Source organism: Tamandua tetradactyla, chromosome 3 (genome assembly GCF_023851605.1).
Source record: "Tamandua tetradactyla isolate mTamTet1 chromosome 3, mTamTet1.pri, whole genome shotgun sequence".
Classification (NCBI taxonomy): Eukaryota; Metazoa; Chordata; class Mammalia; order Pilosa; family Myrmecophagidae; genus Tamandua; species Tamandua tetradactyla.
Window position 1 is genome coordinate 188,436,188 of NC_135329.1, and position 27,146 is coordinate 188,463,333.

The 27,146-nt window shown below is 36.1% G+C and overlaps 1 protein-coding gene across 22 annotated transcripts in view; it reads right to left on the reverse strand.

Moving 5' to 3' along the window:
* The window catches only part of IKZF2 (IKAROS family zinc finger 2), a 154,922-nt gene that overhangs the window by 127,394 nt on the left and 382 nt on the right, over positions 1–27,146 (reverse strand). For 2 of the 22 annotated variants that reach the window (XM_077155018.1, XM_077155014.1), the window contains exons 1-3: positions 25,549–26,091; positions 23,933–23,981; positions 23,014–23,121 (exon numbers count right to left, since the gene is read on the reverse strand). In XM_077155018.1, the coding sequence (XP_077011133.1) occupies positions 23,014–23,121; positions 23,933–23,981; positions 25,549–25,551 (160 nt within the window). In that variant the 5' untranslated portion in view covers positions 25,552–26,091. The other 20 variants (XM_077155015.1, XM_077154998.1, XM_077155002.1 and 17 more) reach the window with 19 other exon arrangements.

Sequence of the window (27,146 nt, forward strand, 5' to 3'; positions counted from 1 at the left end):
ACTGGTCTATACCTTCTAGCATATTCTTTAACAATTTGAAAGCAATCTAGTATCCAGGTCAGATTGGGTACTAGCAGCTAAAGCTCACAACATGTTTGGTTGCACATTTGCTCATGTAAAAACATGTATGTAACACAATGAACTTTCTCTGTTATTAAGCATTTTAATTTCCCGATATGAGACAAGCACAGGATAAGTCCAAACCTGGGAGTTCATTGGCTTACCCAATGAGGTTGCAAACAGTTCAACCCACTTATTGACTGACAGGCTCAGAGATATCTGCCAGTCTTGAAATAGGAAAGAGGGGGAAATATGGTACTCTCCTGCCTGCACAGGAGGTTCCCCTCACCTAGATAGAAACTTAAATGTGGCTTATCAAATAATTTTTAAATAGAGCTTTATTTTTCTCTTTTATTTGCTGCTTCTACTATTTAGATATATACTCTTCTCTCCTAAAAGAGCTGCTACATGGATGACCAGGTTTCATAGCATAACCATTAAGATTTCATTCAGGTGAACACTGAAGTTTATCAAAATGCTGTGCTAAATACCTTTAAAGTGGTCCTTATGTGACTTACAGGACGAACCAGTAAAACAGAGTAAGAGTCAAAAATAAGGACCACATCTTCTATTCTAATGTGTGTAACATTTGATAGTTTTTATTTAATTTTATACAGTCAGTATCCTCCTGCTATCCTTTAATAATTCGCCTCAAGACAAAGACTTCAAATAATGTTTTCCTCCTACTTTTTACTAGAGTTTTTTTTTTTAACTTTTTTATTATATAATATAATACATTACAAAGCAAAGTTGAGTTCTTTTTTTAAATTATAATTTCTCCTCAACACTGAAGCATAAAAGTCCTCTGGGACATAAATTAAACACAGACTTTTCCACTAACAAAAATATGAAAAGATGTTTATGATCTTAATCTCTTAACTACCCATAATTAAGAAATGACAAACATACCTGAATAATCTTTGCTCCCTATCAGATTAACCAAAAGTGATCAAATGCAATGCTGTCAAAGGTGCTAAGAGACTCACACACTACTGTAGTACCCATTAAAATGGCCAATGCATGCAGACTTCTCACAGTGCAGTGAGACTCACAATGCAGTAAGTCTGCAGATAAATTATCCTAAAGACGTATGAAAAGATAAATGCATGGACAGGGATGCTTACTCTAACATTGTTTATGGAATAGCAAAAATCTAAAAACAACTTAAATGTCCATCAATGAAGGATTACTGAAATAATCAGTGTATCCATCCAATGGAATTATATGCAGTCATAAACAAAGAATGAAGTAAACTGTTTCTGTTGATTTAAAAAAATTCCTAAATGAAAAATCAAGCCAGAGAATAATATGCACAGTGTAATCCTAATTGTGTTCACAGAAAATTAAAAAAATAAGGAAAGAGAGAGAGAGAGACGATGCATGTTTGGGCACTCAACATTTAGTAAGTACTAAAAAATTCGGGAAGGATACTTAAGAAGTTGGTAACACAAGAAACAGGGCTGGAATTACCGGGTTACTAGGGCTTTCACCGTTCATTTTATATCCTTCTCCACTGCTATAACTTTATACTGTACTCTTACAGCACTTTATTAGAATCTTTGTTGAGATTGCTCTTTAGCCCCAGACCCTGGGAGAATTCTGTAATGCTGGCCACATCCCCTGTGGGCCGGAGCTCACCACCCACACCCCATTGCCAGCATTATCAGGCCCCAGCACCAGTGTTCCAGTTCGGAACTTACGTAATGGACGGTTTCAGAGTCGACATTTCCCCCACCACTTTCCTCCTTTCTTCACATCTTTCTGTTATTTGTGCCGATTTTTGTGCCCCCCCCATGCCCTCTAAAACACGTTATTTTCAGTGTTGTATTAATCTTTGTTTCCCCCAATGGCAACTAGCCTACTGCTTAGTAGGTATGAGTAATGAGTGTTAGATATGTTTTAGATGAGATGATGATACCTTTAGGGTTAAATTTTTATTTTACAAGGGAAGAATCTACCACTTTCCCAATCAAGTAGATTTAGTTATAAATCACCTCTACACTACCGAAAGAAAAAACTGAGGTATTTTAAACTCATAAATAACTTGCCATCATCAAATAAGTAAGTAAAAGATGGAGAAAAGAGGAAAGAAGGCTGCGTCTTTGCCTCTTATCACTATTATTCTCTGGATTTGCAACCTAAATTAAAAAGGGGCCTGAAAAGGGGGTGGTGAGGGGGAGTTAGCACACAGCCCTTTCGTAGGTAAGCTACGTGGGGCAGGAGAGCAAAGGCACAGAAAAAGAAAAAAAAATTATTATCATAATCCCTTCATTTCCAATAGTGTCAAGTACAATATCAAAAAAAAAAATGGTATTGGTTTCAGCTCTAGGTACACATTTATAACAGTGAATAGGAACTACATATCAGAATGGAGTGATTATTGATTTCTTAATGGATTACTGCTGCACAAATTTACACTCACCAAAAAACCATCAATCTTTGGGTAATAATTATAAACCTATCACAGTACATACAGCATTGTGACTGAATTGAAACTTACTGCTATCTGCCGGGAAATGACCAATTTTCTATTTCTCCGGCTCCAACCACAATACAGAATGGTGAGCAGCTACTTACATCAAACGCTATTACAGGACATGGTTTGTAATAGCCACAAGCATGCACCACTGTAAATTGCTATTAGAGAGGTAAACAATCAGGTCCTGGTGGGCTTTTTCTTATTATTCTTTAGCTATGAAAACTGTAAATAAAATGGGTATAAGGCAGTTACACTTGTCAAAGACTTCTCATTACTGGCAGGTGCGGGGAAAGGGTCAAGGACAGACAGTACATTAGCTGAAGTCATGCTATTCTAATACTACATCTTAATTTAAAACCCCTCCCCAATTCTGCATCAGATGCTCTGAAAACACCCAGCTATAAAGGTTAGGTCTTATTCTATATCCTAAGTGTATTCTCAGGAAAGTGTGCTTTTACTAAATCCAAGTGAAACACCACTATCATTAAGATTTTATTTTCCAAAAACAAAAACATTGTGACATTTCTACCTAGCAACCCTTACTCACTAAACTATGATGTGATCTAGCATTAATCAATTAAGTTTCTAATTCCCATATTTTCCAGCTGTAGGGTTTAGATAGCACTATTTCCTTCCAGTTAGTTAATCCCATTCTGAACATCTTATCTGATCCATATTATGCACAAACAGACATAGAAGGAACACAGTTCATCTGATCCAATAAATATAATTTGTTAACAACAGTGTACTTGACTTCATTTTCTCTTTAGGTGCTAACCCATCATAAAAATTTTTGGTTAGATGCATCAATTTTCTTTTGTAAAATTTGTAATATGCAATTTTTTCCACCTGATTAACTAACCAAAAAAAAGATGTATTTTCAAAGCAACCCATGAATTAAAGAAATTTTATTTCTAAGTACAAAGAGACTATTAAATTACCATGATAATCAGCCATCACAATTAAGGTAATATTAAGTATGATAAAAATAAAATAGAAAAACTAAATAAAATTATGATTCTAAAATAAGAGTTTTGATTCTGTAATTTGAGGATGGCAAGCTCGTTATTTGTTTGCTTGTTTAAAGGCAAAAATATATGAAAGATGTTACAACCAACCAAGTCAGAAAAATAAGCATATTCTCTAAAGGCAAGATATAACTTTAGACTGGGTTTGTATTACTTAATTTTCAAACCTTAGGAACAATATCTAGTAAGTATAAAAACCGTATGCGAACAGTTACAGTCTACAAATAGGAGCAAATTGTGTTAGGCACAATTCTTATTATCTATGACAGAGGTAGTATTATTATACGTACTTCATAGCTGAGGGAACCAAGGTAGAAAACCCAAGAAATTTCCAAGGTCATGCAACTATTACATTGAAGAACAATCAACTATTAACGGTTCCCTATGGTTTAACTTAAAAGTAAGGAGCAGAGCCAGGACTTCAACCCACGTCTATGTAACCTCGAAGTCAGTATTCTTAATCTCTTGACTTCCACAGGGTTTCACCCTAAAACACAAAAACAGTTATAGCGCCAGAGGCTGCCATGATTCACAGGATAAACAAGTACCCAATATTTGTTGTAAATGGAGTGAGCATCTGAATGAAAATAAGGAATGAGCACATCATGTAAAGGAAGGGGCACTAGGTCAAGAGCCAGAAGACAAGGTTTGTAATCATTGTTCTTTCACTATCTCTCCATGTGACCTTGAGCCTCAATGTACTCATCCCTAAATACAGCTTTTAAATGAATATTACATCTTAAATGCTGTGATTGCTATCCAGGTATATATGAACATGCAAAATTATATTCGTGAAACAGAACAGAGAAGTCAGTTCATGAACCCACATTTATTGTCTACCATGTTCCTTGCCCTATTCCAGGTGTCGGGATTACAACCAATAAACAAGATGAAGGTCCTTCCTCAAGTGTGTGTGCAGAGGGGAAACAAATGAATAAATCTGATCATTTCAGATACTAGCAAGTACAAAAAGGAACATATAATAAGATAATGTCATAGAATGCCTGGGGAGGAGCTTATTTACGTAGGATGTTCAGGAAAAGCCTCAGAAAGGGGGCAACATTGAAGTTGAGTTCAGAAAAAGCAGGCTTTCGTCCAAAATTACTTCCCACATAGAAAGAACAGCAAGTAGAGAGGCCCTCAGATGGGAATGAACTTGCCACTTCTAAGGAAAGGACAGATGGAAAGTGCACTGATAGTTTAGTGAACAAGGGAAGAATGGAGCAAGAAAAGGTCAGAGATGGAGGCAAAAGTCATATCCTTCAGGATCTTGTAGATTTAAGAATGAAATTTTAATTTTGCTCTAGTTTAAATGAAAAGCCTTTGTGTTTAAAGCAATGGATTGTTATAATCTGTCTCAGGCTTTAGAGAGTCCAGCTCTACCTATTGTGTGGTTTATGGGCACAGGGGAGTAGGAGGGGTCTGGAAGACCAGTTATAAACTCTAGTAACATTTTAGGCTATGTGGACTAGGACATGATTGTAGCTTAGACTAAAGCTGCAGCAGTGAACCTAGTGAGAATTCCTCAAATTTGGGATGCATTTCAGAAGTGGAGCCAACGACTGTTGATAGACTGCATGTGGGGTTTGAAGAATCAGTGAAGGCGCCAATCTTTCTTTAACCTGAGCAACATGGTAGATGACGGTGCCATTTACTCAGTGGGGAAAGGCTTGCAGGGGAACAGTTAGGGAAGAAATGAGGGGTAATGGGAAGTTAAATATACTGTATTCTCAAGGGAGAGAATATGGTAACACAGAGATTTGAAAGTCATCAAAGCATGGGTGGTATCTAGAGAAATAAACTGAGAAAGAGGAGAACCTGTAGATGGAGACATAAGGGCTGCTAATAAATGAAGGTACCAGATGTTCTCTGTTCACTGAATAATTGGCAGCCATTGATTATGACACTTCTAACAGGGCCATTCTTTCTCCAGTTTTTTTCTCCTAGATAGGGGCAGTAAATATTTCTCACTTTTCTGTCAAAACCTTCTAGTTTGCTAATGCCAACTGACTGGATCATTTCCTTTAACCCAGTAGTCAGTAATGTAGAAAATAGAAACATTTTTTAAAAGTAGAAACTCAGGAATAAGCTGTAAATACCAAACCCATGATCTCCCATAGGCAGAAAAGAAGTAAAAACACCAAATCCAAAACATGAGAACATTTTAAATCAATAAGATACTGTACAAGACTGTGATAAACACAACTAATAAATATCCATCACCAGAGTTGTACCCATCCAGACGTATGATCCCAAAAACACATTCGAATCCAAATTATCTATGAACTTGCCATTTGAAATCCAAGCATTCTGGGGCAAGTCAAAGTACCCCATGGTGTTAAAAAAGCCACCGAATTAGGAAAAAATTCAGTTTAATTGTAATGAGAAATAACAATGCTAGCAGCTCAGAGTTACAGGAAAAAAGTGTCAAAAAGAAAAATGCCAAATGATTTCCACAAAAGGTTCTTTTCAGCATAAAATGCATATGACCAGCTCTCTGCTCCTTCCTGCTCAGCAGACAGCTGCAACTTTTCATGCAGTGTCAGCCGCTGCCCTGAGACACAATGGTGAAGGTCAGAAAAAACAATGTGGTCATATGGGGCACCTGGTCACCTGGGCTGCTGTAAACTCCAGTAAAGTGCTGGTTGTTGCCATCAGTGACCTCCTCACTGACCTAAGTTATAAGGTCTACATGTTACACTATGATTCCACTCATGATAAATTCAAAGGCTCCATCGAGGCTGAGAACAGGAAGCTTGTCATCGATGAGAATCCCACCACTATCTCCCAGGAGTGAGATCCTGCCAACATTAACAAGAGTGATGCTGGTGCTGAATATGCTGTGCATCCCACTGGTGTCTTCATAAGGGCTCGGGCTCACTTGAACAGTAATGCCAAGAGTCATCATCTCTGCCTCTTCGGCTGATGCCCCCATGATTGTGATGAGCGTGAACCACGAGCAGTATGACAACTCCTTCAAGCAGTGCTTTCTATACCACCAACTGCCTGGACCCCTGGCCAAGATCATCCACGATATTAAAAATGGCATTGTGGAGGGACTCATAACCACCGTCCACGCCATCACTGCCACCCAGAAGACTGTGGATGGTCGCTCTGGGAAAAATGTGGTGTGACAGCGTGGGCTGCTCTGAACATCTTCACTGCATCTACTGACACTGCCAACATGGTGGGGGCAAGGTCATGTTGGAGCTAAAGGACGCTCACTGGCATGGCCTTCCATGCCCCCACCCCCAATGTGTCCATCGTCAATATGACCCGCTATCTGAAGCAAGCAGCCAAATACAATATCAAGAAGGTGATAAAGCATCAGAGAGCCCCCTAAAGGGCATCCTGGGCTACAACGAGGACTAGCTAGTCTCGTGCAACTTTAACACAGACACTCACTCTTCCACTTTTTATGTTGGGGTTGGCATTGACCTTAACAATCACTTCATTAAGCTCACTTCCTGGTATGACAATGAATTTGGTTACAGCAACAAGGTGGTAGACCTTATGGTTCACATGGCCTCCAAAGCAAGAGCCCCCTGGAGCTACAGCAACAGCATGAGAAAAAGAGAGAGGCAGACATCTGCTGGGGAGTCCTAGCCCCAACTCAATTGACAAAATCTGAGAACTGCCCATCCTCCACAGCTTCCATCCCAGACCCCCTGAAGAAGGGAAGGGTTCAGAGAGCCCTACCTTATCATTTATCCTTAAACAAAGCACCTGTACTCGTCAAAAAAAAAAAAAAAAAAAAATACACATGGCCTATTATTGTTAAATTGCTATTATAGATAAATAGATATCAGTACTTTTAGTTCTGTTAAAATTAAGTATATTGCTTTCATACATATCAGTTCAATATTATGGGTTTAATCCACAGAGCTTTTTATCCAGCAAATTACATTTCATGAGCTTCCAAATAATGTACAATTTTGTTGTAACTTCAAGCAGAAAACAATAAGACCAAGAATAGAGAAGCAATAAAAAGATTTCTTAAGAAGACGATCTGCTACAATGTAAACAATGAGGATATTTGGTATTCCCCAAGCCATTAAATGCATATAGCAACAGGAATCATTACAAACAAATGTTTGTAAAACTATATAACAAATGCTATCTAACAAACTGCTTCAACACATTTAAACTATATTTCAAGAAAAGGTTTAGAGGGAAAAAACACTTTCGTAAAGGTTTTGCATCTGCTCTAGATATGTTATAATAATTATATCAGGGTTGAGTGTGGTAATTATCACAATTGCTCTAAAAAAATAAAGGTCTGGCTTCACAATCTGACATAAGCAGACCTGTCTCAAGGAAGAATCACTTGATTTATAGGTTTCTAAAGGATCTTTGGGATTTAGCTACTGGTTAAGAGTTTCCTGTAAACAACAGCAGTATTGCATTCCATTTTTATTTATATCTATAAAATAGCCAATCTATGATTTGAATGATCTTGGATGATGGAGATTAGACATCTTTATTGGACAAAACAGCAATAGTACTAACAATAATAATTAACAATAAAATTTCCTGACTATACCAATTACCTCTTAGCTACAAATAACCAAAATGTCTAGGATGAATTTAATTGGTGTGTGTGTGTGTGCGCATGTGCACGGGTGTATGTGCATGTGTGTGAGAGAGAAAGAGAGAGAGAGAGATTCTCTTGGCCTCTGGAAGTCTTCTGTAAAAATCCATCTCTGTATCCGAAAGGATGTATTTTTTAAGGCCATGTGAAGCTTCTAAATTCTAAGTATCTTACGCTTTCAATCCAATGTAGAATTCTGCTTGAATGAGGATTAAGAACAGAGTTAAGAAGAGTCTAAGCTAGAGCCAACTTTAAAGCATTCATTTTTAAACTGCCTTGTGAGTAAAAGGACTAGATGGGTAACCTAGTCTCTGGCATCCTCAACAAGGCTAGCACAACTGAAGTGAACCAACCTGTGGAGTTAATCTGATAACATTCCAGGATATCGGAGATGTCTCTTAATGCATTCAGTCAGATAACCAATACATATCAACTCATAATAACACTAAAATACTAATAGGTAACCTTTATTAGTCAAGTGGCTATTATGTATAGGAGAAACCGTGCTAACTAGCTGCTTTGGGAAAGGGAAAAGAACATTTCTTCAATTAAACCTTGAAATGTGTTAGGCACTGCGACAGGCGCATTACTAAAGTTATTTTATTAATCTTCACTACAACCTTGAGAGATAAGCACTAACTTTCTGAATTCCACGAATGAGCAAATCAGTACTAATATACAGCACAGACCACATTCAAACTCAAGTCTGTTCAGCACTCAAGTCATTCTCTGTGTGCTACCCTCAGGCTGCAGAGATTACAGGCACTTGCCCTAGCCTCAAAGAGTTTCCAGTCAGATAAAGGAGATAAAAAGGACCTAAGTAATCAAATCATGGGAAAACAAGACAGGAAGTGATAAAGGCTTCCAAGCTTTTAGAGAAGAAACTATTCCTGGTTGAAAAGGATCAACAGGTTTCAGGGATTGACTGCACTGGGATTAGGCCAATAGTTACCTTAACCCAAGAAAAGTTCAACTTCAGATATGAAAAGAAAATGTGAATCTTTAAAAGCTCTCCGTGAGATTTACAAAGATTTCTGCACCCTTTAACTAAATGGCCTGTGCACAGCATAGACTGCTTTTATGTACTCAGCTGAAAAATCTTTTAAAAAGTATATTCAGTTTTCTCTTTGGTTGTTCATGGAATAAGACAAAACGAGGACATTGCTTAAGTGTGATACATAGTCCTAAGAATTCCAGATATGCAATAGCTAAGTTATGAGGTAGAATAGAGGGCACCAAATATTTGGAAATTCATGAGCTTTCAGAAGCAACTGGGGAATTCAGTCACCAATGCATCTAGTAAACAAGTAAACAAGTTCCTGCTAAAAGAACACGGTGGAGAGGCACACTACACAGCCAAATCCTGCCATCCAACAGATCTCTGGAATTGCCATCCTCAAATGAAATGCATTATCACTGCATAATTACCATTTCAATTATACCACTCACAAACAGAGCAGGTTTATTTGTGATTCGCTTTAATTAGGTAATTTTCGTTTCACTTCTTTAGTAATTTATTTGAATACAACAGAATTAATAATAGCCTCATATCTGCATACACATTTCTTTTCAAACCAGGACTTTTTAATCTGTCTGACAGCACTCAGACAGATGATCCAGATACCTTGTGTTTTATAGGCAATGCTTCAGTCTACTTTGCTGCTGCTGTTGTTGATTAAGAGCAGACTAAAGGCAGGTGTTTCCTAGGAAACTACTGGATATAATATATGACTGTGGGATCTGTTTCTTAGTTCCTTGATCCAAGTTTTTTCTCATACTCTTTTAATCTAACAATAAAATAGTAAGCATCATACTGGCTTACTTACCAAGTACCAGTCACCACTTTGGAAGCTTTATCATTTATTTCTAATGCTCACCACTCCTCTGACAAGGCAGATATTAATGCTCCCATTTTACAAATAAAGCTGAGTCTCTAAGATTAGCTACCTTTTTAAAGATCACACACTTGATTACTATCAGGGCCCACTTCTTTATACTACAGGGGGAGAGAGAGAGGAAAACTCATTCAATTCAAAATTATTATTATTTTAATATACAGTTATTATTTTCTGGAAACAAATACAATGCCAGAAAGAGTAAAGGTGGTTCTGAAACTGCTTACATGAATACTGAGCTCGAGTTTTATTCAGCACACTATATGTTAGATATGAAAGTATTTTCAATAGTACAAAGTATTTTTCAAATAAATTATGTCACTCCTAATAGGCTTTAAAAAGCCTGTTTCTTAAGCATGTTAAACATATACTTTGAGCTTGTTTTTATTATTTATGGGTTAGACAAAAAATAGTACAAATCTAAACTTCATGTCTGGTAAATTTTTACTGAAGTATTATCGCATGGTTAATTTTAGAAGAGTGTTCCAATGGGTAAAAGCCAACCCAGGGATTCTAAATCTCTAACACAGTATGATCTCAGGAAAGTCTTTTAAAACACTCAGTGCCTGTGTCTAAGACACTTCAGGGAGAAAATGGAAAAACAACAAATCAGAGAACAAAAACTGGAGGCAGAACTGCATCTCAACTGCTCAATGATATCAAGTTCCTTAGTCACTGCCATCTCCCAAGAGAACAAAAAAAAAAAAGAGAAACTCCTTACTGTTCTTGGCAGGTTTATGATTTCCCTAACTCCCCAATCCCTTTTCTCACTGAAGTGAAGTTAAAAGGCAGCTGAGGGACAAGACCAAATTTTAATGCATAAATGATAATTTAAGAATACAACCAGTTAGGTTATTTCTTGCACACAGGATATGTTACTCGGTTACCTTTGCAAAAGATAAAAGCATTAGATTAGCCCAAGGCAACCATGGGTAACAGCAATGGTTTATGAAGGCAGCCAATCTAGTGTAGGCGCCACTGACTTGAAATTGCTTCAATCTGCCAATCTCAGGCTCAAACCCTTAGGACTTTGGGTATTTTAATAAGTCTACCCCTAACCCTCTTCCACCGCTCCTTGGCTTTCAGATCTCTTAAGAAGTAGTTTCTCTCTAATGAATTCCATCATTTATTCATTAAAGCTTCTACCAAAAACCATTCTACTCTAACTGCCACATTCCTCATCATTCAAGCACAGGGTGTCCATGTTTAATTTATAATTCCGATTTCTCTTTGCTTATGCGGAAAGGGAAAGAAAGGAAGGGAGGGAGGGAAGAAGGAAGAAAAGCGGGAGAAGGGAGTGAGGATTATTTTTCCATCGCCAGCACTACTGATCTTCGCGACTTTAGTGGATTCTGTGGCTTGCCCCAAGTTCTGCATTCACCATTTTAATTCTCTCTTTCTTCTTGCGCTGGCTTTCTTCCATGTTCTCTATACTACACACCTCTACTTTCTCATATGCCTCAAGTTATTTTAATGGGCACTATCCCAATTAGCAACATACCATAGTTGTCTTGTTAAAAACTTTCTTTTAAAAATGCTAAGGTGAAAAATTAGTAACACTCAATGGTTCTAAATTGATGAACATGAAAAAGAGATTTAAAGTTCTTTTAAAAAGTAAACTAGATTGTCATACACAAGGTAGAATAGAAAATCTAAATATAAGTTTTAAAACTCATTCTACTCAGATTTCTTCTGCCATCAAATGCTACAATGTCTCCTAACCAAAGTCAGAAGTCTTAAGTCTCTTTGAAGCATTATTTTATGGGGGGTGGGGTGGGTACGTGGTCCAGGCATCGAACCCAGGTCTCCTGCATGGAAGGCGAGCATTCTACCACTGATGTACCTGTGCACCAATTTTTTTTTAATCAATTATCTGTACATTATTTAGTTTACAGCATCTTCTGTTATGAATTAATATCACTCATACAATTCAGCATACGTACCTTATTTAATTCCACTGCATTATGGCAATTAAGAAAATATATTCTAAAAAAGTATACAGTATGTCTGAAAATGGCGCTTATATATGAAAATAGTCCTGACTTAAGTATTTGTCACCAATGGTGACTGCCCATTTTCATGAGTCTATATCACTGAAATTTGCAGGTTAAACCTATTGATCACAGCGATCATTGGCTCTCTTGTGGAACAAGCTCCATGCATGAATTCTTTTAGAAGGTGAATAATTGAATTTGTTGGGGTTTTTAAAACTATACAAGTAATATATTAATCCATTTTTTGTGAAAGAGCCAAAGAATACAGACTTATTTGGATTAAAACATAAAAGGTTTTATTTACTCTCAAATACTACAAAGTAAACTCTATCAATAGTTTGAAGTGTCTCCTTGGTCTTATTCTTTGTATTGTCATACACACACACACACACACAGACACACACACAATGCTTTTAAAAACAAAAATGGCATCATCTTGTACATACAGTTCTATGCAAGCAATTATTGTTAACTTTAGCTTCTTTGATTTGCTGAAAAAGAAATCTCTCTTTAATTTTCTGACCACCCATTTTATTCAAATATAGAGCCAACTAAAAGTACTCAAATTCATAGAAAGTTTTTTATGCAAACAGCCCTGTAACGATAGCAATTTATGTAATTTATGTAAATATAATTAAATTTTGTTGGAGGGCAGGGAGCACTTCTTTTTCGTTTTTGATTCCAAAAACTTGAATCCAAAGACTGTCATTAGGTCATCAGTTTATCACAGCGCAGACAAATGGCAGTATGAAATTTATAACTGGAGAGTTTAAAAACAGCAGGCTCACAGAAAATATCTCATATATCTTTTTTGTAGTTCTCGGTTATGTCCAGATGAAATCTACTACTGCTCTGAAATATTTTGTGAACTTTTAGCAAAGTAATAGATTTCATTTTATATTTCAAAATACCATCTTAGAATTAGTGTTTTTAATGTGTCTTGATTTTTAAAGCAGCATCTAAAAATGATATTTCATAGATAGCCAAACTTCCAAGCAGTAGGTGATACATAACGAATGACTTTAGCAATCATTTCTAACAGAAATAAAAGGACCTTTTACACTCAGGAAATAAACATACATCCTCAGCGCTAAAAGCTATAGAAATGCTGCTTATCAGCCAAAAATAAAGTAGCGATAATATTTAAAATAAAGCAAACTATATCAGAACATCTGGATAATAAAGATTATTAAATTTTATCTGATTAAAAGGTTTAAAACTAAAAGTCTTATAAAATAAGTATATTTCACTACGACAATCTTACTTATTAAAACGTCTGTTTTAAACAACAAAACAAAACAAGGACATTTATGAAAATGACTGTAGAAGAAAATGGCCATAGAAGAAATGATGCCTCTTTAGAATTCAACCAGAAATTCTCAACGTTAAACCAGCCCCAGAAAGAAAACAATGTAGGACCCCAGCACATGGAAATATGACCAAGCCCTGCACACTGATGCCTTAGCAAGGAGGAAGAGCTGATACAGACAGGTGTAAAGAGAACTACAGTCCCCATCGATAATGAGAGCAATGACAAAAATGTCAAAGGTGTAGACACCCAGAATGTTAATTTATTAGAACGTAACTTTACACTGATTAATTATATGCTCCTCAAAATATCTGGAGTGATAGGATAAGTTAATTGAACCATTCCACCTTGCACACGCTACTAAAAGCAGTTTTAAATAAGTGATCAAGAACTGGTTTTAAAGTTAAAAAAACGTGGATTTACTCTGTAAACTACAAATGTGCTATATAAAGATAGTAGTAGCAGTAACGAAGAAGATGATGACTATAAAATATTCATGGAAACATTTACATTAAAGAACCAGAAAATTTTAACAGCTGCGTAGAATCTTAGAGAACATCTTTTTGGTTCTGACTTGAAAATTAGAAAATCCTTTTTAGAATGAGACATGGTAAGTTATAAACACATATCCAAACAGAGAAAATTAGGATTTCAGAATTATTTCAGCATCTATGAAACCAAGTTTCCATATTTCCTCAAATAGTTTTTAAGCACATTATTTAAATTCAGATATGCAATACACTAATCATAAATAATTCTCATCTATTCAGTGATGAAAATGAGTTCTTCACTTAACAAATATGGACTAGGTTCCTACAATCCCCAGTATGATAAAATATGCTGGGAATGAAGAGATAAGGAAGGAATGGACATTGTCCTCAAAGATACACATCCAGAGATCTTCAGTTAAATTCTCTGTGATCACTGTGTGGCCCCCAAATAAAGCGTTGTGCTTTTAAAATCTTAATTCATACTCTAATTAAGATAGCCTTCCCTCTTAATTAATCTGAAGTACTGCATTTGCTATAAAATATTTGCTATGGTCAGACTATTTCAATGATTTCATGAAATTGGTGTGATTTTTTTTCCTCCTGACTATAAACTGGAAGCTCTCTAGATTCCCAGCTATCCTAAAGTATCTTTCTCAGGTGGCGTGCTGTTTCCCATCTTCATGTAAAATGGATATTAAGAATTCTTAAACTGCTGACCACATCACTTGTTACCATTTCTGTGAATGTTAAGTTTGAATTTATGGAACTAGAAGTTGGGTGTATCTTTTTATAGGCATTATAAGATAACTTTCAGAGAGTTAAGCTATAAAATCAACATGTAATATTTATAAATTAGAAATACAAAAGCACATTAAAGAAAATGAACAGATCCCAGCCTAGCAAGGAGTGGTTATCACCTGGATATATATGGAAGGATTTATATTTTAAATCTGGGGGATTTAGCCAAAGAAGCAGAGAAAAAAATTACTCTCAGAGGTATTTTTGGCTGAACCCTTATCTTGGGAATCTAAATGCATGTCCACTCATGGGAGAAGGAACTGGACAAAAGACTTCAAACATAGTGATCCAAATGGCAATGCTATCGCTATTGTGATGCTGAATATATCAGGCCCTGTCAGTCTGATGCCATTAAACATTTGAATTATATAATTAACTTCCTTTGTTCAGATTACCCATATAGATCAGTTCACAAAACATTTCACAAAAACATAATGATCTGGCCAAGCTAACTGAACTGATCTAGATCCCATGTTAGTTGGTTGGGTCTTTTGTTGTTGGTTATTTCATTTTTCAAGGTAAAGCCCTAAATTGGCATTTGTATTTTAAATATTAATCTGGCAAACTTGTCTAATGTGAGTCAGCCCTGACATATGGATCCAATCTCAGTTACAGACAAGTCAGGTTTCAGAACTTTAAGGCTGAGAGCCAAATACTGTATTATAAAAAATTTCCTGGGGAAATTTTACCCTGTAGGAACCCTCTTAATAGCTGGTTGCCTTTTCTTCTCTCTTTCATTGTATAACTTAAAATTTATACACATTCGATAATTTTTAGAAGTACCAGGAAAGAAACAATTTATTCAACTATTATTTATGTAAATCATGGTGAGCACATCACACTTACTTAACTCTAAGGCAACACAGTATTACTTTCTCAATTACAAATTTATATAGACCCTCAAAAATAATATCCTTCTCTACAAAAATCCTAACATCTCTGTACCCCAGCACCAACAGCACATCACATGAAGTGCTTAATAAGCTCTTGCTGAATAAATGATTGAAGGATGAAAAATATCTCTCTAGAGCATGCTGAATCTCCACATTCAGGAAATCAGAGATGAAGCACTTCCATCATTAACATTCATTTGTAATTCCATGCTGTCTGATAATCAAAGCCTACATTTTGAAGACGGAATTCCACCAAAGATATTTTAAGACATTAGGTATGTTAATTAGATGTTTTCTATACCACACTTTCCCCTATATATAATTTTACCTCAAGGAGTATAGTAGAATTCAAAAAAATTAAGAATGTACCATATTGCTTTCAAATAATATCTATTTTGTATGTATATTTGTCTCAAAGTTTTCAAAAAAGATATAAATAAGATTAAATTCCTTGGCTATGAATGTCACAGACCGACTAGTAAGCATTTAATCAAATCCTTCCTCATATGTTTTAAATTACATATTTATTTATAAAGAAATAGGTTACTAAATAAAGGCAAATCATTACAGTAGAGGCATTGAAGGATATGGCATACAATAGCCATACGATTTTTAAAATATATACTACTATAAAAGTTATGATATGAAATACACCACCAAATTTCAAAGAGAAAGGCTGACATATTTTGTTTAAAAGTCTGTGAGCCAATCACAACAATTAATTCAACTACCAAGACTAGCTTAAAAGGACTCAAGCAAAGAGAGTTCATTAAAGGCTGTCCTCATATATTTTGATATCAGATTTTTATTTAATGGGGCAATAGGGGAAATAAGATCACTGATCTTAAGCTGGGAATTACCTAGGGAAAAATTTTAAGAAATACTAAACTTTTGTTAAAGTAATTAAGAAATAAAATAACCAAACCACAAGAAGCTACACATCAGTTTTCATTAATAAAGAAAATTCGCACTAATCTATCCACATGCCTGATACTACCCACTCTCAAATTCTACTGTAGCTTCAAATTGCTTCCAGAACTAAACTAAACTAAATCTTTCCCTGGACACCTGCTTCAGTATTTCCCATCTCAGCTGATGGCCCATATCACCCTCTATCTAGTAATAGAGGAATCAAACTTAACTCCCTCCTCTACCTAATACTACCCATGTCCTGTCTGTTAAATATTTAATCTGTTAAATATTACCCAACTTCTTCTTTTCCTTTTTTTCCCCACTACTGCTAGCTTTCATAAGTTCTCACACCGTGACCAAAACAGCCTGTTGAAGATCCCACTGCCTCCAGCCTGGTCCCCCATCCACACTCTTTTCCTCATATTGCAGCCAGTGTGATCCATGTCAACCAAAAGACTAAAGCCACCTGCTTTGTTAAAACCCTTGAAGATGAAATCTAAGCACCCTCTTCATATGAGATTGTCCATCAGTTTGCCCTGCTTAACTCTACAGAGTCCTCTCCGACCTCAATATCCTGGGTCCAGATTTACACCTTAGAAATAACAAACTGCTGGTATTTCCCAAAACATCTCATGTTCTCACTGCTGTTTATAATGCATGCACCACTTACTGAGAAAGCCTTCCACTTCTCCCCTGCATACTACAACTTTGCCATAGCATAATACTCTACAGGGTTAGTTTTTCACACTAGAGTGTGAGTTTCTGGAAGGCAAGGGCTGTGTGCTATTCACCTCTGCATTCACTTCACATAACCCGGCACATAAAAGGTCGCTCATCTGGTGAAAGAATCCACTAGAACTATACAGCAAAATGTCTGTAAGTAATAACCATATTTTAAAATTCCTTCCAATGTAAAATACCTAAACTGTTACCCTGAAATGCACAATTAGCAACAATCAGGCCTACAGCTAGGTTAGGTATTACTAGCAAATGAGAATTTACGATACTAATGGAAGTGTCAACATTAAATTTTAAGATAGGGACGCTCTAAGAAAGAACTGGTCTAGATATAACAGGCTACTCTATTTTCTTTTTTTTTTTTTTAATTCTTAATTACAAATGTCTTTAGAACATCAATGTTAAGCAAGTATTTTGTTACATATAATCAAAAGTACAAACTTATAGTCAGGAACATTGAAACCCAACAAAAGAAGTTCTGATGCACAGATAAACTCTACTTTTTCTTAACCAAAAGCTCCATATATATAATAAATAGCAAAGAAATTTTTTCTTCAAATTTACCCTAAATTATTAGGAATCCCTGTCTCTGTTCTATGAACTTGAATAGTAACCAAAAGAGCAAAAGACTTAGATTTGAAAACAGACCATTTTTCTTATGAGTCATGGTCCCATGAAAAAGTACTTTTGCAGCTCTGAGTAGCAAAAGCAATTATTATTAGGTTTTAGCATGTTGCAGAAATTGTGCTAAGCCTTTTGCACATGCTGCCTCATTTAAACCTCAGACCAACCTTTGGAGGTGGGTATTGCTTATTCCCACCCTAAAGATAAGGAAACTGGAGTTGAGAGATGTGAAGAAGCACACCTAAGGTCACACAGCAAGTTAGTAGCAGAGCAGGGATTCTAACAGGTCCATGTAACTCCAAAATCCATAGTTTGAACTGCTTACAATATACGGCTTTGGAGCTTCAGTTTTCAATATTATAAAATGGAGTATACCTCAAAGAGTTGTTGTGGAGGTGAAAAGTAAGACTATAGAAAGCAACTAATATAATACTAAGCACACCACGTAACAGTAAATAATTTACACTCCCCATCCTGTTCTTACTCCAGTGGTGATTACAGGATTTTTAAAAAAGGAAAAGAGTTGTTAAATATAACTTACTTATTTCAAAGCACAGATATTCTGAGTCTTGACTGATTAATTCACGAGAGGAAAGGACTACCAGATCAATAAATATATTTGCTACAAACATATGGATATAAAGGGAAAAATGCAATGAAAAACAATATTTTCTACCTCGTCGTAGGACTGTGACCCTTTTAATGATCTTTCAGAACATCATAACATCAAAATATATCAATATCCAAAGTTAGAAGAGAAAAGCATGTAACCCAGAGATTTCAATTCATTATGCCTTGCAGGGGGACTCACAATAGAACCTAATCAGTGATGCTACATAACAAAAAGAACATTCCTTTAGTGGAGAGACCAATTTAGACAGAGAGGGACTAGAGATAGCCCTACTATAATAAGTTGTTTTGTCTTTCTAAGACCTTTATCCTCAGTTTAAAGCAACCAAAAAAGATGGGGGCCACAGGTGAGGAGTAAGCAAAAAAAAAAATACAGTGTTTTTTTCTATTAATTCCTATATACGCATATTTCCTGTCTTTCTTTTTTTATCCTTTTAATTTTTATTTTGGTACATAATTATGGCATCTCTGATAGCTATAAAGAAATCAAATAAGATACGTTTTGTTTTGTTTTTCTAATAGGTAAGATCCTAAATGGAAAATATATTGGGTACATACACAAACCTTGGTACTATGATTCAAAACAAGCAAGATTTTACATCAAGCCCATGTGGTGTTATATTAGGGTGTGTCCTATGGAAATCCAACTAAGGATGACTGCCAGACTAAGCTACAGAAGACAACTCAGAGAGTTGGTAAGCCCCATAATATGTTATATTTTTAAAAATACATTAGAGCACCTGCTTGACAAGATTCCCCGATATCACTCCACCCTCGTAATAACACTCTTCTACATCTAAAGTACTGTTTTTGTCACTAAAACTTGGATGAGTATTGGGCATAGCAGGCGCCCTGAGATAATGGCATTGTAGAGAGACACCAGTTCAGTGATCTAACTGACCCACAAGCTAACACCACAATTTTTATGTGCCAGTCCTCATAATTTTATTCTTGTGTTAAGTGACCTAAGAGGTCAATTGATTTCTTCGGGCTTCAATTTCCACACATGAAAATTAGAAGTCATAACATACTTCTACTTTACTAGGTTCTAAAAATGGAAACCAGCCAAAAAAAAAATTAATGTAAAGCACTCTGAAAATAATAAACTAGATTCCCTGACCTGATTATTGGTCACAGCTTGTAAAACTAGAATTACTACTTCTCCTAATTCCATACATGCCACATGCCCATCAAATTGACTGATAAATAGTAGTGTCTGAGCAGCTGACCCATATAAAGGTCTTAAAGTCATAAGAATAAATTTTGTGTCACGATGTATTTTCATGCCATTTAACTACCTGCAAAATTTTTTACTTACTGGCATTATAAAAGCAGCACATAAGAAAAATAAGATCAATTACAATTTTCCTGAGCCTGAACATTTTTCACAATATACAGCGGCAGGTGTAAAACACTTTGAAACCGAGACTGAAGTAATCATGCAAGAATTGGAAATGGGCTAACCCAGAAACAGAAGGAATCACAATTGTAAGTCTCATCAGATGGGACAAAATACAATACAGATTATTTTCATATTGTGCTTTCTGAGTTGTCCACCTCAGATTCTAACTTACAGATTCTATTTTTAAAATCATTTAATACTGTGTATTTCCAGCAGCCATCAAGACATATACTGCCAGCCCTGACACTGAAGAGTGTCAGCAGACTAAATATGTACACTAATGATCGCAGACAACAATGCCATCTTATCAAAGTGCTCCTTATTCCAGAGAAAGTGTCTAATGCTCTCCAAGAAAATTTATCCTAAAACATAATAAGTAGTCATTATAAGAGGCTAAGATCACTAACACTTATTTCTTTTTAAGATCATCTTACACGCTGCATTTTAAAAACAAAATGTGCCAGGCATTATAACCTTTTTAATTCTCTCCCAAGTTACTTGTGAGCTTTTCTTGCACTGTCAAATAATAATAGCTACTGTCATTATTTTTTTTACAACAGCTGGCAGCAAGTTGTACAGATAGCCTTCATTTTAGAATAGTTGCCAAATAACCTCAACAAATGAATAGGAATTTAGAGTTCCTGACCACTTTCCTAAAGTCAAATGCATGCACTGTAACAGCTTATTGATATTTTACATTCAGAATGTCAGTTATTTCATAAAAATCAAAGGTTTTAACCCTTTTATTTTTTTCTAAATTGTTTTACAATATTTTTTTCCTCTTTGTACATATACTCCTTTTCTCTTTTTGCTGCTACTGGAGACTAGCTTATTATATCATTAAGGTTTTCGCATTTATTTTTGGCTCCAATACTTTCAATCAAGTATGCTGGAAGCAAGAGACCTCTAGGAAATATACTCAAAGATATCAAAATGCAGAAAATAAATAAGTTACTTTCATTTAATAAAGTCAACAGTACATGAAAAAGGATTTAGGAAAACCAGTGATCTTGAACACAAGTGATTTTACAGGTCACATAAGCCAAAGAAAAAATTATTTCAAGTCATAGGAAAACATTTGAGCGACCAATTCTAGGTCTCTTGTTCTAATTAATAGACAAGAGTCCTTCTCTACCACTATTTGCTTTGGCAATCTAAAATGCTGATATTCTCCTAGATCTAACAGAGAGGAAAAATGGGTATCTTTTCCATCTAACACCTAAGTGGGTAACCTAGATACTGTAAATAGAGGCTACATAAAGGATGCAACAGACAGCTCTGAAGTGAAAGCCAAAATATTTAACCTGCAACCCTTTTTGGAATGGAACCTGAAATCATGTGCCACTTAGCCAAAAACCGTACTAACATGGAATTGCCACAGGCCAATAAGTTTTTTCAAAAAAATTCTCTTTACCAAACACATAGTTTTACTGTTGTTGGGTGAGAAAAGCTGGTTCTTATTTGTTCAAACTGCTCACATCTACATTCTAAAATGTTTATTTAAAATAGATGGGTAAACTGTCTTTTTGAAGACAGTATGTGCAATATCAAAATCAAATTCACAAATAAAGGGGCTAATTAATCAACTAACAACCATCTTCTTACTGATATTCTGATGACTAGGGAATAACTCTGTGATCAACAGAAAGTATGTATCTACCCCATACATTCAAAGTTTCTAAAGCCAATAGCTAAAGATTTAACTAACAGAAATTGCATATACATTCATCTTTAGGAAATTATGTGAAAGATACAAGATCCCTTATAAAAGATTAGCAATGCACTTTAATTTGCTATATAAACACTCACTAGTTTTAGCTGGTACATGATAAAGGAATGTCAACAATTGTTTCTGGAATGAAATTTTCTTAGGAAGTACTTCCCATTAATAAAAAGAAATAAAACTTTTAAATAAATAAAGCAAATTCATATAATTCAGTCAGAAGTCAAGTAAATAGCTCAAATCATTTAAAATCAATGAATTGCAAAATATATTCATAACTACGGCTTCATCAGTACTATACTTTTGTTTATAATTCACTACCTACAAAGCTTGTAGATTTATAATAACATAGTTTTGAGAACTATAAGAGGGAAGTGGAAAGGGAAAGTTATTCTTTCTAGATAATGAGAATCAACTTAACAATATGCTCATACTTCAGTAGATAACACAATTTTCTTTTGTTATTAAACCCACATCATAAGAAAAAAAAGGAAAAGAAACAAATGTCTTTCCTTCGCATGTCACTCAAAGAGAAAACTTTTTGATCATATTTACATATAAATCAAGGTAGCCTTTCTATATAAGAATACAACACATTAAAAAAGTATAGGGAAACAAGATTTCAGATTACTTCTGAGTACAAGTATTTGTTTATAAGCGTTTGCGCTTCACAACTAAACTGATAAAATATTACAATTAAGAAAAAACATTATATTCTTAACAAATAATACAATTCTATCTTCTGTCACTAACAGCCTACAAATTGCTCTTTAAATACACAAAAGCAATGTTTACTACATCAATGAACGAGCCTTTATTAAAAATAAGTGCCAAAACTGTCTATTCCTGCAAGCTTAAAATATCCTTCCAAATTTCCTCAGTTCTTCTCCGGACAACGTAAAACAAAAAGCTGTCACTCTGTTTTGAGAAATGGATGCAAATGAGTTTGATAAATTTGCAAAAACTCTTCACTGCCAACACTTTGGTGCAGAAACTTTCACGTGTTAAAAAAAAAAAAAAAGTCAGTGTTGTAAATCCACTACTGATGGATTAGCTTTGTACCCAGGCAATATAAAATATTTCATTTCTTTTACTACGAAGAGTCCTTTGGAAATGACCTACTTCCATATTTTTTATACAACAACCAACAACAACAACAAATACATTCACATAAACCTGGCAAGCCAAAACAATAACTAGCAAATCCTAACATTTCTTACCTGATACAGGTAAGCACCAGCTCCCAAATGCCACCTTGGGATAGTTCAGACTAGTAAGCAGGCTCATGTTTTACACTTAGAATGAAAAGGAATAAATCTGTGTTGCTCTTTCTTTAGGAGAATTTATAGCAGTAGCTATACCACAGAGTGAAAGACCCCACAGACCTAACAAATTCAAATCTGTCAGTAGAGAAATGGGGAGGGGGGAGATAAAATGAAGACTTACTGCTTGTCATGTGACTTGGCGAGGCATGCTGTCCATTGGGTGTGCTTGAGGTGAGGTCAATTGCCATATTAGAGTGCTCCCTTTCAGGTGAAAGCTCATTGTCACCTGCTTTCACAAAATAAAATCTTTTGGTCTCTGTTCACAGTCACATAAAATCTAATGACTAACTTTTCTTCATCTATGCTGTGATATCCATAGCCCTGAAATTTCAATGTAATATATTTTTCCCTTAAAAGAAGCTATAAGGAAATATCACCGAGAAACAAAATAACTAAAAGCCATAGCCAATCTCCAATTTAAAAATAAACAAAATTTGTTATTGCCATACTTTCATCTAGAAAATAATGGGAATTAAAGTAGCTGATTTCTAAAGTATCTTTTACTTGGAAAAATTTTTTTTCTTTTAACATCTAATGTAATCATTAAGCTTTCAGTGTTTATAATGAGCTTTTTTCCAAAATGTTGACTATCAGAGGTGGATATTTGAAACAAGAGTTGACTAAGAAAATGTCATCTTAAGGAAGCCACATTCTCTTTCACATTATGTGACTGAAAAATTAGGTTACAGAGTAGTAAATATTTCGTACATGCCATGGTTAGTAGACATATACGTAACCTGTCCTATTCTAAATTAGAGTAAAGTAAATAAAAAAAAATCAAGTAGGATAATGTTAATCTGCTAGGCTACTAACGATTCAAATGATATCTTTAATGCAGTAAGTTGTAAATATATTTCTGTATTTCCTTATTTCGTTTCTGTGCTGTTATATTCTCAAACTCATTTAAAGATGAATTGTGAACAGATAGAAAATAAAGAGTCCAGAATTTTTTAGAAAGTCCCTTAATTCAAGTACTAAAATACTAGGAATAGGAAGGTAATTTTATTAACAATAACAAACTAATGAAGATAAATACTTACACGTTATGTAGCCATCAATAGCCTCTGTTTCCATAGTCAAAGTGCAGTGCTGTAAAACAAAAGATTATACCCTTATAACAAAGATTCCTTTCAGTGTCTGCCATCAAATGCTTAACTTATTTGAAGCTCCAAGCAGTCAGCCCATGTTGCTGCTGCTGCAACCTGTGCCCAAGAAACATACTACAGCGTACTGTATGTGCTCATTTGCAAGTCACTGAACTCTTTCTGCAAATGATCTGATTCCTGCTGGAGATAGGATAGGAAAGATAAGCGGGCTGTGAGATGGGCTGTAGCAAGAAGGGAATGACTCTCTTAATCAGAATTTACTCGGTTTAAAGGGAAAAAAATGGGGAGGGGGGTTGTCACACCTCAAATGTGCCAGTCTTAACTGGGATTTAACTATTTTACCATTCACTAGTTCCCACAATCACACTGCAGTTTGAGGACTTCCCCAGTATACAGATAGCTCTATTCACAATTGTTGCAAGTTGGTTCATCATGTTCTGATGGGGAGGGGTGGGGGGAGGACAAACAAACATACAAAAACAAACAAAACAAAAAAAAAACTTAGTGACCAAGCGTGTCTCGAAGATTTCAGCAGCAGTTACCCAACTCTCTGACTTGTATTGACATTTTAGCCTACCCCAAGTTCTGTGTAAAGCACCTGTTCAATGTAACCTTAATTTCTTGCCAGATCCTGGATGGACATGAATGCCAAGCCTACTTAATACATTCTCATTTTGAAAATTTCATAAACTTCTCTGCTGTACGGTGGCGGGAGGGGGGCACTTTTTAGGTAATAAGATTTTTTACTAATAATACAAAACAAGAACTTAATTCTCCGAAACAAAAGTCAATTGCATGAGATGACACCCCCTAGCTTTGATTTCACATAATGAAAAGATCAATAAACTAACTGTATTCTTTGAAGGAAAAAGTTTAAAGAATTGGACATATCCTGGGGAGATTTTTACTTATTTTTTTTTCCCCTCTGGCCCTGGTCCTTTTTGCCTTTAGTTTCAAAACTCTCACTGCACCAGCAGCTAAATTATTCACAATGAGCCATTTCTGTATTGATCGCCAAGTATATTTAGCCCTGGCTCCTGGAATTTCTCCATTACTTACTGGAAAACAGGCAGCTTCACTTCTTGTCTCCAAAACCACTTCCCTTCTCCCTCCCCTCCCCTTCTTTACCACCACTCTTCTGCCCCCCGCCCCTAAAAAAAACTTTTCTTTCTTTCCTTCTTTCTTTATGGAATAATCAGATCAAATTCCCAACTCGGTCACTACATAGCATTTAAATTTCAACCTGCTGTACTGTTATCACATTCTTTCAAATTATGATTACATAAGACTTTAAAGAAAGGGATTCGTAAAGTTTAAAAGGGGAGCAGTTTTTCACATATTTTACAAATGAGTTGATCTCTTTAAAAACGTACACATTTAACACACATATTAAAAAGAAAGAAACGTCAGAGAGAAGCAAAAAGAAGTCTGCCCCATCAATGAAATGGTTATTAACCCTCGGAGAAGGAAAGAAAGCAAAAGAAAAGGAGAAAGAGAAACGAAATGTACATACAAAAGAAATTGTCCTTTGATTAAAAAAGATTCATCACCATTTCCAGCTCTGCCGGGAGATCTCAGCTTCTTCTAACCCCTCAAAGAGGAGGTGACAATGTCGGGCTGAAGATAAACGGAGAGAGAAAGAAAGAAGTTTTTTGTGTTTTCCCCTTCTTTCTTTCCCTCCCTTGCCCCCTCCAAGCCAAGCCCCCTGCAGAGTTCAAGGCGAGGAGAAGGAAAAGTACTTTACAGGTGGGTCATTCGGAGCCCAAATCCAGCAAACAGATCGGCTGATAAACAAAACCAAGAAATGAGAGAGAAGGAACACCCCCCCCCTTCCTCCTCCTCCTTCTACCCCTCCCCCTCGTCCCTTTGGGATGGTCTAGTAGGAAAAGTCACTCAGGAATGGCACCACGTACTTTCAGGAAAGAGGAAAAAAAAGAGAGAGAGAGAGGTCAGTCAGTGCTACAGCAATGCGATTAACAAGAAGAGAAAAAACTTGATCCACCGGTTCCTTAAGAATCGACCAAAAGCTAAGACAAGAAAATGGAAAGAAAAGGGGGGCCGGGGTGGGGGTAAGAGGGGAGGGACAGGCAGGCAAAACCCAGCAAGGAACCTAGGCCAACTTCACAGGACAGTTTTTGGCCCTTGGCAAAAAAAAAAAAAAAAACACCTTAATTCCATCTCTCTCGCCCGTACTAGAACCTGTCAAAGTGATTTAACCGCTGCCTTTTTACATGTGTCATACCAGCTTTTTTTTTTTTTTTTTTAAATTCCGACAGGATCTGGCTATTACCTTCTATCTGGACAGCTGCGATTTATTCCAGGCTACCCAATCTTCTTGGAATTCAAGTTATAACAAAGCAAAATAAGACCAAATCCATGACAGCTATAGAGATGAGAACTGATTAATCGATTAACATCCCAGAAAGAAATTACAAGGAGGAGACAAGAAATTAAGGCAGAGGATATCATCTTCACCGATTCCCTGAGCGCCCTTTACAGAAATCATTACCCTAATCATGAACCACAATCCATCCCTCCCAGATAAAATATCTATATCATTATTATTATTATTACTGGTTAACAGCAACAAGTCATTTGATCACATCACAGTGCAAAACGAGATGCTATATAATTACACTTAACTTTGAAAACACTCCCCCCCTTTGCAAATCAGATACACATATTTATATTTAATCTATGAATCAGAAGACAAATAAAACAAGAGCTGTTCACCACGCAAAAGCCAAGCGGAGATTTACCTCAGCAGTGCATGCAGTAAAATAATCCCATCACCCTTTTGTTTGTGTTTACTGTTAGTGTGTCCTCTCTCTTTCTTTCTTTCCTGTGCCTAACGTGTGTTTGTGCACTGCAGTTGGTAGTGGAAACTAAGGCAGTGGATCTGTAGCTAAGGGTAATCCTGTTTTTACTTCCTCCATCTTCAGCGAGGAGCAGGGTTAGCCCGGGACAGCTGGTCAAACCCCGAGAAACCGATCTGGCGGAGGCCGAGCACATCTCCCCCGCCGGCCGGGCTCGCGCAGACGCCAGCGGGCGGAGGGCAGGCGGGCGGTGGCCGGCGGTGGCGGGCGGCGGGGCCCCGGGCGCCGGCGGGGCGGGAAGGCGTGCGTGCGCGCGCGGGCGTGCGTGTGTG